The sequence below is a fragment of the Halichoeres trimaculatus genome, unplaced genomic scaffold, assembly GCF_033239565.1.
Source record: "Halichoeres trimaculatus isolate MK-OKI-2021-1 unplaced genomic scaffold, fHalTri1.1 fHalTri1_scaffold_18, whole genome shotgun sequence".
In the NCBI taxonomy this organism is placed as follows: domain Eukaryota; kingdom Metazoa; phylum Chordata; class Actinopteri; order Labriformes; family Labridae; genus Halichoeres; species Halichoeres trimaculatus.
Window position 1 is genome coordinate 24,805,897 of NW_027437196.1, and position 17,550 is coordinate 24,823,446.

The 17,550-nt window shown below is 38.0% G+C and overlaps 1 protein-coding gene across 6 annotated transcripts in view; it reads right to left on the reverse strand.

The window, feature by feature from the left end:
* odad2 (outer dynein arm docking complex subunit 2) overlaps nt 1-15,557 on the reverse strand; it is a 51,029-nt gene extending 35,472 nt beyond the window's left edge. The window contains exons 1-8 of one of the 6 annotated variants that reach the window (XM_074693556.1): nt 15,470-15,508; nt 14,666-14,812; nt 7,668-7,906; nt 7,160-7,317; nt 6,590-6,788; nt 6,272-6,378; nt 5,779-5,915; nt 3,930-4,046 (exon numbers count right to left, since the gene is read on the reverse strand). In XM_074693556.1, coding sequence (XP_074549657.1) covers nt 3,930-4,046; nt 5,779-5,915; nt 6,272-6,378; nt 6,590-6,788; nt 7,160-7,317; nt 7,668-7,891 — 942 coding nt within the window. In that variant the 5' untranslated portion in view covers nt 7,892-7,906; nt 14,666-14,812; nt 15,470-15,508. Of the gene's footprint in view, nt 1-3,929; nt 4,047-5,778; nt 5,916-6,271; nt 6,379-6,589; nt 6,789-7,159; nt 7,318-7,667; nt 7,910-9,027; nt 9,140-14,665; nt 14,813-15,469 lie in introns of those variants that run through there. The other 5 variants (XM_074693555.1, XM_074693554.1, XM_074693551.1 and 2 more) reach the window with 5 other exon arrangements.
* Nucleotides 15,558-17,550: the final 1,993 nt, after the last annotated feature.

Here is a 17,550-nt window from a genome sequence, read left to right on the forward strand (position 1 = left end):
ACAAAGTCCATGCGCTTACACAGGAGGGAACACTTCAAATTTTTTGACATGCTGCAGTAAAAGTGCTATTACAGGTGCCTTTCTGCATCTGAGAACGCTGCAGGCCTGGAGACAAGCACGGTGCTAAGCAGGACGACGCCTTCAGTTTTTATAGCAAGTGACAATCAATTACAACAGTATTTCTTAAATTGTCCCTTTTCCAAGCAGCTAACCAATAAAACATAAACTATTTACATAGGTTTGTGGTAGAATTGTTTGTAGATTCTTAAATATATATAGGGATGGAAAATCAACAGAGCAGCAAATCAGCAGCTTTAGGCTGTGAAATATCTGTCAGTGGAAAGAGTCAAGAGGTTTTTACTGACTGATTATGACAGTGAGACAGCACATGTTAACTTCAGGATGTGAATAAGGAAAACAAATCTACAACCAAGGGACCTCTCAGGCTTTGTACTAAAGATTTTGTGCATGCAAATACGCAGCATGTCCAATTTCCAATCACACTGTGATGTCAAAATAAGTCCACAACACTGAGCTGAGCAGGCGAGTCTACTTCCTCATGTGTTTCTGCTCTCCTTGGCTGCCTCTGCCTGTTTGATTGAAGCTGTCTCATCTAATGGAACTGTTAAAAAGAGCCGCTTCCTCACACTGGGAATACGCACAGATATGTTTTCAGATTAGGTGTTGTTATCTTTGGCGATCACTTCTCAAGTTCAACTCTCTGATTTGTAATCAGGGAACAGAGCCGCAGTGATGTGAGTGTGTCTTTAAGTTACGAATGGAAAGGATCACGTCCAGAATGAAAGCACTTCCTTCATATCTCAGACAGAGGATGCATGATGCACCATTTGATTGCTGTCATCATAATCAATCATCATTTGAAAGCATTGTGTTCTCTGACTGACTCCATCATATGAAGATGATTAGCTCATGAGTGGAGGCGAGACGGTAAGTGGAAGACTAAAGCACCAGGGCGCTGCGAGATGAATATCAAAGGAGAGAAAGAATCCAAGAAGACAAAGACTTTGAGTGATTTGTGCCTCTTCAAACTACCTCACAGCAACTTTTACAGCTGCTGTCAATCATTTTTAGATTGTTCAGTCTCAGGGCATCATTCTTCACACAGCTCTCATAAAACATAAATGCCTGGATGTCTTTTTCACACCCTTCAGCCTGGCACCACTCATTGGTTTATTGGAGTTTCTTTAACCTCATCCTAGATCACGATAACTACACTGAGACTACTTCAGTTTCAGGACTCTTGTTTTGTAAAACAATTTAGGGAGTTACATAACAATTACTTTCACTCATTTTAAAATGATAGGATCTGAATGTGTGGTGGTGGTTGAAAAACAGAGAGGAGTCTGTATGCACACTACCTTTCATGGTGCTTTCTGTTAGAGAAACATCTGAGGGAACCGTGTAGTGAATAAGTTTTACACAGAGAACTGAAATAAGCAGATAGAAAACCTAACGTGCTGTATGGTAATAGGAGGTTGGTTTGGAATGAACTCAAGAGTCTGCAGCGATGTGAGAAGCGCCTGAAGCTAAATGATTATGCCAGGCACACAACCCCACAATGCGAATGCTAACATGATGATGTTCACAATCTGCATTTACTTTACAAGCAAGCTAACATTTAATTATCAGTGATTTACATATGACACGGTTGAGGCTAATAAGAATTTTAAGCAGGATCAAGCCAGGATTTCAGTCCTGGGTGGGCCAGAAAAATTTTGGCTGGGCCTTAAGTTACAAAAGTTTTTAGGTCATTAATTTACTTAATAAAAATGGCTGAAAATATACCAGTGTTACTATGTGTGGGTTTGAAGCAGATTTGGTTGCTTTTTTCACCTTTAATTTGCATTTTTGCATTAAAATATGTAAGAGCAAGGATATTAACCATGGTTAAATAAAATAAATAAAAATCTACAGTCTTCCCCAAAAAAATGTTATGATCCTACCCACATGAAGCTGATTCTTTCATAACTCTTTTCTCATTGGCTCATTTTACAAAGACAGAGCATCTGACACTTACAATATGAACGAGTGACAAAATTTTACTGTGCTCTTTTCAGACCGATTTAAAAATATAGATGAAAAAAAATATTTGAAAAAGTTTAGGGTGGGGTTGTTGAAAAGTGGGTGGGTCTAGGACCTTTGAGCCAACCCACAGGATTTTATGTGATCCTGTGGCAAAATTTCTGGAAAAAGACTACACCTCACCTTTATACCCAGAAAATCAATAACCATTTAATTGCTTTCTGTTGATGATAAGGACCCTGCTGGATGTGCTAGTGCTTACCAATTTTTTTGCTATTTGGTCAAAATAAAAAGCTTACAAACAGTTAAAGGCAATGGCAATACCTCCTTTTGAGAATAGGGTGAAAAAATTGATGAATAGATGCATCTAAATATTTCCTCCCCCAATTCAATCTCGATTCAGCAAATCCTCTGAATAGGTTACTCTCCTGGCAAGTGAGGGGGACTGTGTGGGTTATTTGTGTTGTATGGATGAGGGCCACCAGAGACCAAACAACGGCAGCCAAAGCAGCAGCAGCATAAAGCCAGATCCCTTGGCTTAAAATTGTCTGATGTTTGGGTTGTTTTATTGCTCCAAAATGTATGGTGACATACCACATATGTTCACATGGGGCATGAAAATCAATAATCCAAGCATTTAAATTAATATCAAATCGAATTGAATCAATACCGAATCGCAACCTAAAAAAAAATCGGAATCGAATCAAATCAAATCATGAGGTTCTTGGCAATACCCAGCTCTAATTGAGAACATGTCAAATTTTTTCCGAACAGTTTGTAAAATATTTAATTAAACAAGTAAAAGCATATCCAAAATAAACCAAAAAGTAAAAAGTGCTTTTGGGACACAGTTAGTCTGGCTTATAAAGAAAGGCTTCATTAGGTGTGGGGGAAGGAGCAATCTTACAGTAATGTTGTGCAATACTTTAAGATACATCCTGAATATTCTTCTATACAATCCAAGAAGCTTATTAGTCTAAAAAACTGTTCATGTTGTCTTTGATTCAAACTTACCTCTTACCCAGAACAGTTCTGTAAATGAAACTGGTTCTCAAACGTAGGATCCATAAAAAAGACATTGGTTAGGAGAAATCTCCATGTGTAAAAACTTTATGAACTTCCATGTGGGGAGTAAAGGTTTCATCTTTTGTGAATATTTTCATTGTGGTCGATTTTAACTATCTACCCCAATCTATCATAATTAACAGAAAAGTACTCATCATGTTTTAAAATCAATGAGCCACATGCCTTTCTTTCATTCACCAAAGAAAAATGATAACCGCACAAAACAGGCTGTGATTAGTTAGCGGTCTTTCAGGCTTTGATTCATATCAAATGATGCCATATTTTCCAACAAACATCAGCCTGAGCAAGAAAAAAAATGATCATATTTCCAAATGATAAACGCTTTTTTGGTTACATCTGGAATCTATTATCAAGACAACTTGTTAAGTCGTCCAATCACCAAAGCAGGAAGTAGCAGGGCTGAATAAATCACACATATTTCAGTGTCTGGAAATGAGCATGTGTGTGTCCCTGCACAGTTGTATGTGTGTGTTTTAAGGGGTGTATGGTGGGTGGGATTGTGGTTGAACTGTTTTGAAGCTGGAAACACGGAGGAGGCTGCTTCAAGAATCTTTCAACGCTGTGACAACCAGACGCTCGGACGTGTGGAGCAGCACAGACACTGATTACACAATTCAAACTCTGTTTATGAGAGTGAGTCACACTGCATCACAGATCAAATCAGAGTTTTAAAGAAAAGGACCTTGTTCTTGGACAAAGAGGCGTTTAACACCCACACAGCTGAGCTCAGAAAGTTAAAATTCAAGGCTACATGCGGTCCTAATGAGATGTTTACAGCATCTGTCCATATTCCTTTGTACCTGCTTGTTCACGTTTTCAGCAAAATGTGGAGATCGGCTCTTCAGGAGAGTCACCAGGTCTTTGTAGATATCACTTCTTCGCTCATGGCCATTTTCGCCCCCCTCCTGTTTTATGTGCTGAGAAAACAAAGTGAAAAACAGCTTCATTAATTCTACAAACCACAATGTCAGCTGGAATATCTGGTGTTAGCAGAGTCAGAGTATCTCCAGGCAGCCTCAAAGAGGAAGTGTAAAACCGTGTTAACCACTAAATTAGGTGTAAGACACTACTGCTCTTTGAGGTTTCATTTGCATCAAATGTCAACCATTCCGTTTAAGGCTGTAGCTTTTCCACCTCGATCCAACCGTTTCCAGGTGAAGAAACAGAGGCAGGAAACCTATGGTAAGTCAGTGAAGGCGGAGAAGGAGTGAGAGGTGCTGCACCCTGAAAATCCTCTCTCAGGAATGATTGCTAACACATTTGATGAAGACTCCTGCCTTTTGGACGTACTTGGAAGCTCTCCATTGAAGGCATAATGATACACTGAAAGCCTCACGTTTGATATTTACATGAAACAAATTGGGGTATATCCATAAACATGGTAGAAAACTTTAAACTTTGAGCTCAGGTTTAAATCTGTTACTGGATCATAATTAAAGACAGGCCTTTTTTACTCATGAGACAAAGTTTCCTTACATTAAAAACCTTAAAACAGCATCAGAAAACATCATGTATTGCTATGTGATATCTTTAACTTTTTCAGCCTCACTGGGTCATGGTGATGCATGTGCCCCGGTCTCTAAGCATGTTGAATGTAATGTAAGACTTTCCTCTTTGTTTTATTACTGGGAGTGGTAATCTTGTAGACCACTGTATTTTGTTTAAATATGGTGCTCCCTCCAGCTGGAACGATGCACAGTGACTTACAGCTGTCAGAAGAACTCACGCTGAACTCTGATCACTTCAAAAAGTAGGCAGAAAGCTGTCTTTGGCAGTTTTTCTGCCCTGTATGAACTGTGTTCTTCTTACTTTAGAAGTTTTAGGAAACAATAACTGTTGTTAAGTAGATTACTGAAAATGCTTTATGCTATTTTTAGCATGGGCTGTTGTCTTTTCCTCTCTGCTGCATCCGTGTGTGATGTGATTATTTCGATTACAGCACTCTCTCAAGTCTTAATCAAACCTAATGTGGTTAAAGACCAAAACTATGGTAGTTTATTGAACCATATGAAAAGCTTGAGACACATGCAAAAGTGATGCTAACTTCTTGTGGGGTTTGTTCTTTTTTTTGTTTTGGTTTTGTTACTTTTTTGTTGTTGTTGATGATTTTTTTTTTTATTTTTTATTTTTTTTTTTATTTTTTATTTTTTTATTATTTCTACGTTATTTTTATTTTTATCATCATTTTTTTTCTTTAAAAAGGAAAAAAAGATTGGGGGCTATTATATAAAGCGTCAACTCGACAACTCAGTTTGAACATAAAGGACTGGTTTTGTAACAGTTGTTCAGGGAGCGCAACCAGTAGACTTGGCAAGTTCCTACTCTTAAGATGCATTACTAAGAACGAGTTTTAATGAAATATTTTAATTTATTTAAACTTATATCAATTTTTTGGAAAACAATAGTGATTTGAAGCTTATGTTTATTGGATGACCTATTTCTTTTTACGCTGATGATGGTTGTTATTTTTAACTCTGTCAGGTTCTTTGACCTGCTCTATGTATAAATGGTACTTTATAGAAAAACGTATAAAGTATATGAATATGACAAAGAGAAAGTGCAGTATAATGATAAAATATACCACTTCTGTTACAGCTGATGCATGACACAGTGCTTCATCTTGCCCCATAGACTAGTTAATGGTCTTACCCCATTGAGAAAAACTCCAGCAGTGCTGTATGTAATGTGGAGGGCCTCAGTGTCACAAGGCTCAATCACAAGGTAACAGATCTCTCCGAGCACCTGCCTCCATGGAGGAGCACGACAGCCATTTGAAAACTCATAATCTAAAAAGAAAAAGATAAACAAAGCTGAATGTTTCCAAACTCCAAGAAAGAGCTTTAAATCATGTTTTGTTGCTGAGGTATGGATCTTCAAGCAGCACAAAACTACCTGGGAGATAAAAAAAAAAACAAAAAACAGTATCACAGAATGAGGCAAATATTTGGTTGTGTTTGTATACAGACAGACCATGTGATGAAGAGTGCATCTCCTCACAAATGACTTGTTAAACTTGAATTCAACAAATACTATCTCTCTTGTTACTTATGTGCAGACTCCTTCATGCTTTATAACTCCCAGCATTGATGTTAAAAACATTTGCTTTCCTTACAACTAAGTGTAATGTGGAGATAATTCAAACCTGATGTGTATCGAACTGACTTCAACACCCTCTTTTCCCCCTCAGTGCAGAGACGTCTCAGCAGCTCCACTTCATTCTTCACTGCGGTGGGGTCGAGGCTGACTTGACTGTGATGAAAATGTAGAAAAACAAAACAAGACAAACATCCAAATCATTTCACTCACTCATGGTTTCTTCTCTGAAACCACTGACAGTTCCTATCCAGAAGAACCACATGTGACAGTGAAACTGGTTAGCTAATGACAGATGATAGCCGTGGAGGACGGACAGACAATCAGAATGAATTCAGAGAAATGTGGAGATAGAGGAAAAACCCACTCTGATATCTCTTGGAGGCACTTGTTGAGGAGCTGCTTATCCAGGTTTTGCAACAACAGGAACAGATTTATCTTGATCTCAGAGTCCTTTCCTTGACTCTCCTCTTTTATGTTGTCTACAAGACTCACAAAATCAGATTGGACATCCCATATGTCTGCAAAGCTGGAACCAAGAATCTTCCCCACGGGGTCTCTATTTTCTGTGTAACACAGCAGAACAATGTTCAGATGTAGGGTTTGATCACTTTGTTCATTGGGTTCATTTTGAAGCCTTGGGTGTAGTGTACTTACACTCCTATTAAAAACAAAAAGGTACACACTCCAGAAAACACTAACTAGTGATTTTTATTCATCACAGGCTTTTTTCTCTGATATAAACATCTGAATTTGTTACTTTCTGGAAGTTGCCCCATGAAATATAGATATCTATATATCAAGGCATACAGTGATAGCATAATTTACTAGCTGTGGAGAATAGAGAGACAATCTTAGTCTGAGGGTTTTAGGGGTATGTTGGCATGTGGACTGCTTAGGATGTAAAGTAGATAAATCACCCTCTGGTTAAACTTACCTTCAAGACATGCTCGAACCTCCTCCAGCTTCATATCATCTGCCAGACGAAGCATTTTGGCAATCTGGCTGAAGGTGCGTACATAAACAACAGGAGGGGATAACTGCAACAATGGACGGCCTTGACCATCTTCCTCCTGGGACTGCACAACTGAGTCACTAAGAAAAAACAACAGAAGAATTTAAAAACAAGTCTCTTACATCTCTGATAGGCTGTCTTCTATTAGATTTCAAATGTTACGGTACAGCGGGAAAATCAGAATTTGTATTTGTTGTTTTTGTACCTCTGTGCCTCCAAGATATGAGAAAAGAAACCAGAAGTTCTGATGAATTGAAATGGAATGTACTCTTGTATAACTAAAGCTGAAAAACAAATTAATTATAGCTTACTTCTTTGACTAAAGCCAAGGTAAAATACATTTGGACACCATGGTGACAGCATATCCTGCACAGACACGTAATACTGAAAGCACAGGCCAGCCAGCTGCCCGCCTCATGATTAGACCAACCTGATGTCATAGCCTGTTTTGAAATCAGATGCCACTAAAGTGGTCGTCCACTGGAGCGGCTCCTCAAACACATGCTCTGCCTCCTGTGGGTGTTGGGTGCTGAGCTGTTCCACAAAGTGAAGGATTTCTTTCAAGAAGGTCTCATTCATAGGTGTAGACTCTAGTTTGTGAGTACCAGAGCTGGCTGTGGTCCACTGAGCTGCCCTGGTCAGTGACACCCCCATGGCACCAGCTGAAATCTTCTGAAAATAAACAACATGAAGTTAAAGAGATCACATTGATTAGCTTAGTGCTTGCTGTCCTGTTTGAAGGAAAGATGAGGAGAGACACCTGAGTCATGAGCTGAAAGAAAAAAATCAGTTACTAACTCCACCAACTATTCATGATAGTTAGTCATTCTTACCACAGTGATACAGCCAAAACCCTCTATTCACAGCTTGTCTACAATATAAAGCCTACTTTATCTATCCAGAGCTTACCCTAAGATTCACGCCTAGATAGATAATACGCTCGATGTTAAGTGATCGAAAATACAGTATACTGCATGTAAAAATAAAGTTAATTGTGAAATTGCGCTAAGCTGAACCCTGATGTAATGTGTTATTAATCACTTCCTTCAACTACAAGCTCACCTTTTTCAGCTTTGAAGAATTAGTGTCAAAAATAGTTCACAATAAAAATCTAGTTTTGTCAAGCAATGCCAGCAGACCAGTGTTTGAGAGATGTATGAAATTGTTTATTTTGTCTTCATCATGTATCTCTGTTAAAGTATTATGTTTGCTTTATTTCAAATTAATGTTTTTAGGCTTCAATTTTCATCTGCCGTCTCTTGGAAGGTCACACATGCAGTACAGATAAATTTTAAAAGAAATGAAACTCATTAAACCCAACTACAGTAAGACTTAACATAAACATTATATATATATATATATATATATATATATATATATATATATATATATATATATATATATATATATATATATATATATATATATTAAGCCATCTTGCTTCGCATAACCGTTAATTACGTATTACGTAATTAACGGTTATGCACCTTTGCTTTTACCCTGTTTTGTTTGTCGGTTTGTGTACTGCGCAGTAAAACAGGTATAAATTCGACGACGCTTGACTGAATAAATGCGTTAACCCTGTGAATTTGTTAACTCTGCACCTTTGTACTTTTAATTCAGACCCTTTTTACTCCATTCTTGCCAAAAACAGCAGCTAATACTTATGACTAACTAATAACTTTAGTCCTCCTGCGACAGCTTTGAACTTTGTCTAATGAATAAAATCTACGTCACATATTTATAACATAACTTGTTGTGTCGAAAAATGTACTCACGAAGAGACCTACCGTGTGGTTTTAGTTTCCTGACAACTTCTAAACTTCTAGCTAACGCTCTAATTTTATCACCTGTGTCCATGGAAACTACACGCTTCCTCATCTACGCTCGTACCGCCCCCTTTGGTTGCTATGATACAGCAAACAGTACGGCATAGGGGGTGGATCAAAATAGATATTGGATGAGAAACAGAGGGAAACCTTTCGCTTTTTTAAAAACACCTTACATGATAAACTGTTTAATACGCAACCCGTGGATATTATCAGTGTCACATTTTCATATATCCTGGTGAAGTACCTGTGAAAGTGTTTTAGATTATGAAGCCCCCAAAGAGTATAAAACTCAGAAGTATTTAAAAAATACAATGTTTATAATAATAATAATAATAATAATAATAATAATAATAATAATAATAATAATAATAATAATAATAATAATAACGATTATTATTATTATTATTATTATTATTATTATTATTATTATTATTATTATTATTATTATTATTATTAAAAAATATTGATTTATATGAAAGCAATGCAATCTAAATCTCAGCATATAGCTAAGAAGTTGTAGATATAGGCAAGACTTATGATAGAGGAGGAGGGCTCTACATTTTGTGACTTTCTTCAATAATTAGACTCTGAAATATGCATTATTTTCAAGTTAAAATGACCCCAAGAATATACTTTTTTTAATTTGTACATGTATGCATGTTCTGTCATAACCCTTGCATTATAAAAATGACTAAATAAAAATGTAAACAAAGGAAAATGAGTGATATCTTAACATTATGCACCACTACAGCTCTGCTTTTTGCATTCCGATCTGCAAAGCTTGTTTTTCTATCTTTGTAATGAGTCAGGACAGATGCCGGGTGGCAAACTCTATTAAGTTCTTTATTTTATACACCCGTCATATACCAAAATTAAAAGAAGTCAAACCATAAAACAGAAGATGCAATTTGATGTACTATCTCAAGTAATGTGATCTGCATGGTACCAAAATGTAAAGTCTAATGTTGTAACAGCACAGCCAATCCGTGTGTGCTTCCCTTTTTTTGAGTGTCCACATAACCACATATTTGAGAGCCTATATCCTCTCTCACCTCTGGTTTGGCACTGTCATTCAGACAAACACTGGCTGGTAAAAACAGTCTATTTGGGTGGATACTCCTGGTTTGGAAAGCAATAAGTTCACTGAGTTCAAAGTTACTAAGTACCGTGTGTCAGCAGAGGTATCTTATCCATGAATCAAGAAGCACAGGAAAAATCTGTGGGAAGGCAATCCTGTTCTGTCTATCACAGACAAACTGGAACAATCATTCTTTGGTTTTGTCAGTTGCACGAGGACACACAGCACATGGTGGCATATGAGACTGATAAGTGAGCTCAACAGAGGCCATGCTCAAGAAAATCCTGCTTTGGACTCCTGTTATTCTACTACAACCACATTCACTCAGATGTGATATTAGACAGAAACAGAAAGATTATCTGCAGGCCTCACAGGCAGCTTGAATAAGTTCGAGCATGCTCTCAGACACATGATTCATAAATGGGATGCAGACATGTTTTCGTTCAAAGTGATTAAATCCCTTCTTTCTCAAAGAACAAATTTGTGTCCTTATTGCTTGGCAGCTGCTCATCTATAATATCTTCGGGCGCACTGAGAGAAGGGGTATCTCATGGCCAGTGAAACCACTGATTTCTCCTGGTTCTGGCCCTGTTTGGCACGCTGACATGATGCAGAGACCTATCCCTTTCAGCCCTGCGTGCATGGAGGTACAGCAGGTGGAACTACTTTGTCTCCTAAAACCGTTTGGGTGAGTTGGATCGAGTCTGCATGTAAATCAATCACCAGACATTCCCGGGGGGAGAAGTAGTAGCTCATCTCTGGTATTAAGAGAGATCATGCTGGATGCTGTTGTTGTTAGATGAGTGGATTTATGAGTTTGTCTCCCCCTCCAGGTATTTTATCTGGAACGAGGGAAAAGCTGTCTAAATTAAGAAGCATTGAGAATTTGCAACGGGGTCTTGAAGTTTGGGGGGCTGAAGGCAATCAAGCTCAGACGAACCGGTGAGCAAACTCAGACAGAGATGACGTTTGTGCATCTGTGTGTCTGTCTGTGAGGCAGTAAAGGAGAAAAAAACAAAGCAAAGAGGAATGGAGGACTGAAATAAAAAAGAAAGGGAGGAAAATCAGGTTAGAGGAGAGTCTTAATACATCTGACCCTGGGTCTCATTAGTGAGCCTAATTGCTGTTTGTTAAAGGGGATTAAATGAAACGTTCTTCCCTATCCTGGGTTTTTTGCAAAGTAAAATAAATATACTGGAAGCTCTAAAGCACCTGCTAGCCTTAGAAGCTCTTAGACTAAAACTTAAAGCATAATAAACACAACTTCTCTCCATGCTATTCCTCCAATACTGAAGTCCAGTCTCTGATTGAAGCGCACGGAAACCCTCTGATGACACGTGCAGACAGGAACTGCTGCACGGCCTCTTTACACATGGACATCATGATTGCAAACTCAACAACACTCCATTAACATTGAACATACACAAAAGCAGAGCGTGAGCAAGAAGAGTGATGAGGAGGAGTGTTCTTCCTCCTTAAAGGAAGGCGGTCTGAAAGCGTATCTCCTGTATTTCTTCCTCAAGCTTTCAGGCGTGTATTCACAAAGCTCCAAGAGTTTTTACAGGCTCAGAGTCAAATCAAGTTCAGCGCGGCTCATGGCAGTGCGGTTAAAGCAGAGTAGGGGCGACACTGTAACACTGGCTGTCGTAATGAGCACCTGTGAGATACGTCGCACTCGTCCATGTGATTTTCTAAAATAGAAAACAGTAAAAGTGACTGTAACAAGAGGCGGTGACCACATCCTATGGTAGTAAAAATCTCCAGAATCCCATCTGTCGTTTCCCATAATCCTTTGTGTTCTTAGGCACTGAGAATACGAGGCAAGTGCTTTTAAATGAGATTCAGTGTGGGTGACTTGTGATTGACAGGAAGCCTATAGAGCCTGAGTCTAACTTTCCTTTATGGAGCACTCTGGGTACGCTGCAGTGCAGGCTGGGTCACTGCTAACAAGGTTATCTTTTCATCCCTGACAGACAAAGATGAGATCATTCAGTTGCTGAAAGTAATTGCTGGGTTTACTGACTGTTTAAATAGGCAAAGAGGCCAAATGGAAAAATGCATTAGGTCGTGCTCAAGCTGTAAAGAGCAATAACCAAAGAAGTGCCAAAGAAAACTGGACACAATCATTCCTAATACCCACACTGCCTGCAGAATATCTCCACATTAACCAAACATCGTGGTGTATTACCCACTGGAATAAAGGAAATGTCATATTTATTAATAACCATAAAAAGCAACAACTGCTCTGTTTTGCAGTCAGGATCTGTTGAATGTTCCTGAGAGCTGGAACATGAAAAACAATTAAATCTCTTCCAAATGAGTCTCAGCAAAGAAAACCTGATACTGTTGAGAATATTCTTCAGCAACAATCTCATCGCTTCAGCTTCATATGGACATAAACCTGCAATTGTGGCTTTGAAATACTGTGTACAGTATATATTTCAAGTGGCTATCGCTTGGTGCCAGTGCTTTCTTTGGAGGGGATGGATGCTTGTCAAATATAGAAGTAACACAAGATTTATGACCATGAGGATTCTGTGGAAAGCCAATGACAAAACCTAAATCTACATGACTTAAAACACATTTTGTTTATTTTGGTTGCTGTTCTGCAAAGCGCGCCTTGGCTCCTATCATGAAATCAGCGAAGCACTTTACAACATCTTTTATGTATTTCCAGAAAAGCTGAATGAGCACATGTAACCACAAAACATATCTTAGAGAAAATTGTATCATCATAAACTTGAGAACTCCCAGTTCCTCCATCTGGCTGATACAATGTTTTCTTTCAATCTGCAGCTTGTCATTTCATGCAGGAATAGACCAAAATATCAAGCATGACAACTGTGTTAGATGTCTATGCAGCTTTAGTGGGAACAAGTCACATGCATGGATCTTTAGTGGTCTGCGATTTGAATCTAATGGTAAAAATAGACTGAACTTTTATGGGACGAGACTTCTAACCACTCAAAGTGCTTTTTACTCCACATGACTTTTATAGCTCAACAAATACTCAAAGTAGAGGCAAATACCCCAATAGGATTGATCAAACTCTGCTCACACACACAGATGACTATTAATATTGAAGCAATTTTATTTAACATGTAGCCTGTAGAAGTTTGGGATGACAGCTGGAAGCTTCTGATTGGAAGACGATTCCAGTATCTGACTAACTAAGCATCCAATGAAATGACAAATGATTTCACAAGTTACCTGCTCTGTTGTTCAAATCAAGTCTCACAATGAATCAAATTGCACTAAGATGTGCTGACATTGCCTGATGCCTAATGTGACCCCTGCACTGATCAATGAGAAAATCCTCTACAAGAGTGTTAAGAAGTCACACCTTGTGGTCGAACATGAAACTACCTGGTTTGAGTTCCTCATAACCTTGAACACCTTACAGTAAAGTTTCTGTCTTCACTGCATATGTGCCTTCTAGTGATGTGTATGGTGGCCAATAGGTGTCAGCTTATTTGCAGAAGCAACAACACAAATGAAAAAGCCACAAAACAATGGAAATGCAGCCACAATGGAAGTTAAGAGGTTGGTTTTCCTAACAGACACAGAAAAGTTGTGAAAGTTAGAAATTAATTGTTTTCTTTTTACCTTCAGTTATGATAAATATAGCTTTAATGCTAAAGTCATTGATTCATAAAGCAAAATATAAGATGACATATTTTTCTGGTAAATATAAAAAGTTATTACTATAAAAATAAGATAGTACTATAAAAGATATTACAATGTGAGACCCCTATAGAGTTTTATCATAGTAATTTACTTACTTTTGCAACTTTTCTGTGTCCGTTAGGATAAGTAGCCTAACCTTTTTAACTACTGTTGTGGCTGTACTTCCATTGTGTTGTGGTGTTTGCATTTGTGTTGTAGCTTCTGCATTTGTGTTTTTGCTCTTGCATTTGTGTCGTGGCTTTTGCAAATTGTATGACACCCACCAGCCATCGTAGATGTGTCATGATCAAAAGATGTGGCTCTAGGAGCAGATGCTTGGTAGTGAATCTGAGGAGGCGACTCCTATTGAGCGATAGTTGACTCCCATCTATTTTCCATTCATTGCTCTGCTCTCACTCAGTTGCTCAGCTCTGCTCACAACAGAACTTTGACTGACGGCCAATTCCGTATAAGGATATGATCACTCAAGATAGGTATGGTGTCTTGTCCACTCAGTGAGTGAGACAGCAGACAGCCCTGAGGAGGAGAGTGTGTATTGTAAAAACACATAAATTTGGGTGACAACTGCAAATAGCATGAAGTTTGGTTCTGTTCTGTTTCTGTTCTGCAGGTTTGTGGGGTTTTTCCCCTTCATTTTTCTTTATTTGTTTTTTGATGCAAAAAAAAACTTTGATTAAAATGTTTAACAAAAGTAAAAAAAAGTCTGCTTTTGTAAAAGAACAAACACACATTTAGGCTTCTCATAAAGACACTGGATGCTAAAGGGTTTATCAATGCACAAATCATTCATATATACTAAGTTAGGCTGAGACATGAGGATGCAAATTATACCAAATCAGGAGCTGTTGAGGAGCTGAAAGAGTTGACTCTGCTTTGGGAGCTGAGCTGAAAGAGCCAGCTCACTGAAAGGGGCTGAACTTCCCATCACTAGTGCCAGCTTCCTTGGTAAAAACTCTCTGGTTGAAGTTGTTCCACCTCCTTGTAAATGTGAGACACAGATGAAATGATAGTTAACAGATCAGTTAAAGCTGCAGTGAGCGGGTTACAGGAAAAGGCCAGACAAAACAGGTCTGGGTTTAAAATATACAACCCTGGTTTTGCAGCTTTCTCCCTCCCTGATAGACAGCATACACCTGTTTTACAAACCACCCATACTGCTTGCATGATAAATACAACCTGTGTGACTTCACATACTCTTGCCAGAAGTCATTGATCAATCTGTCTCTTACAGCTTTACAGATGTGTGTGTTGTATCAGGATCTAAGAAAGTTGTGCAAAGGAAGTAGAAAGCTGGCGTTTAGTGGCTTTTTGGCAGACAAAAAAAAAAAAAAATCATTCAGCTTGGTGATGGTGGTATAGTGGTGGGCTTAGCTGCGTGACAAGTATTTGACCTGGGTTTGAGTCCCAGGTAATGCCATTAAAGTCTTCCTTTCCAGTCTTCTCAATATTGTCATGAGTCAACCCTGTGCCCTTTTAAGAGTTCGATGCACACATACATTCTGTATAACACAGCCTCTCCTATTTGAATGCCAAGCAGGCTGAGAGGCCTGTGTTTACGTTAGCTAAGCATGCTATCACAGAAGAGAAGCCATTTATTTCATTGGTAAACCTGTAAAGTGTAGTTATGTTGGTCACCTGTTCTCTCCCGCCATGCTGGGCTTTCACCTAAAAACCAGGAAGTTGCAAACAGAACTGTAGCTGGTCACTGGCTTATGAGGAGATGTGCCAAGTGGAAGACACCATGTGGGAAGGAGAAGTAGGGAGGGATTAGACAGAAATGGACTCAGAAATACTTTTAATCAAGTCAATTTGAGCATTTATTGTGTTTAAACATAGTTTGATAATGTCTCACTAAACACAACCTTTATGTTTATTGCATTGTCAACCAAATAAGAACGGGAGGTAAGGTCAAAAATTTATAAGTATTAACCTTTCACTCTTGGTAGGATCCAGCAGGTATAAAAGAGGACAAAACAGTTTTGGAGTGTGTTGAATTTAAGCATTTCCTCTGTTATGCCTTTCGTTGTTTTATTTTTCTTGGAGCATTTCAGTTACTTTTCCCTTGATTGTTAGACCTGCATAAATTGGGAATCACACTTGATCTAAGGATGGGATTTTTGCCTCCTTTTAAAGCCACCTTAACAAGATCAAACTTACAGCCATGTAACATGTTATGCAAGTCCCAGAAATGCTGGGCATAGTAACAATTCAAAGCAAAGTGACTATACATTAGTTGCTTTGATCCTTGACCATGTAAGGGTTAAAGTCAGGATTTCAGTCACAGACATATTTTAATGATTGGTAGCAGAAGACAGTAGCTGCCACACTCACCCATTGTTGTAGAATCACACACCTTACATAACATGCTCAAACTCACGTTTGATGAATGTATTTCACAGTAACTGAAATTCTGAATGTTTCTTCATTTAAAGCCTTTGCACATCAACGGTGAAGTGAATAAACGGCACAAAATTACAAAAAATTTGGAGGCGTCATATTCAATCTCTGCATCTATTCTCCTCCAAATCATGTCTTTGTAAATGTTTTCTTGTAGTTTTCAAGTCTTTTGTTGTAAAGAACCAGGTGCTGGGACACGGACACAGTCAATGTTAAATGTTTTGGTATGTGACTTGTCAAAAACGAGCGTTTTGATTGATTGAATGTGTACTCCTTGCAAGCGCAACTTTGGAAAATTCGGCCTCGGTCCAGAAAAATAAAAGCTGCAGTTTCACTCAGCGAAATAATGTTGCTGGTGTGAAAGCTTGCATTGAAACATGGTAGATCTAAATAAAATGCAAAATATTAGCACAGAAAATAAGCGTCTGGTGTGAGAAAAGCTTAAATCTAAATTTGAATCATCAGAGAAAAAATACATATTGGTGCTTTACCTATTTAAATCTTGAGAAATCCAGTCAAAAAAGAGCAAAGAGTTTAGTGCCAAGAAAGGTTTGCAGGTTGTGGTTGAATCTATGTGTAAACACACTTACCACTTAACAGCACTACACGATTAAACAATAAGACCCACGGACTAAGAAAGTGTGGTCTTTAAAAAAAACGAAAAAGCTATGCTTTTTATTTTAGGATGCCTAAACCTGATGTTGTGATATTAAAACCTTGGGTCTCACAGGGTTAGCAGTAATCTTATGTGTAACATTCAGACGGATACTTCTGAAAATGAGCTAATCTGGCTGCTTTAATCACATAACAAAAAAAATAGGATTCACACAAAGAATTTTTGTTTACTTCATCCAAGAAAAACACTCCAGAACAGACATTTATCTGAAATAAATTTCTTGGAGTTGAAATAAAATTCCTTGGAGTCAAAATTGACAACAAATTAACCTTAAAGTCACATATACAATATATTACATCCAAAATAGCTAAGTCAATTGCAATCTTGCACAAAGTTAGACATCTAATAAACCATTCCTGACTTTACACCTTGTACTGTTCCTTCATTCTCCCGTACATCACCTACTGCATGGAAGTGTGAGGAAACACATATAAAACAAACACAGAAACAATATTCAAACTCCAAAAGAAAGCATTAAGAATAGCTAATAACAGTACCAACAGAGAACAATCAAACTTTGTCTTCATCAAACTGAAAGCACTAAATTCATGGATTTGGTCAACCTCAAAACACTTCTAATAACGCACATAGCAAACCAGAATCAGTTACCAACAGGCAAAGTTATTATATATTAAATATATAT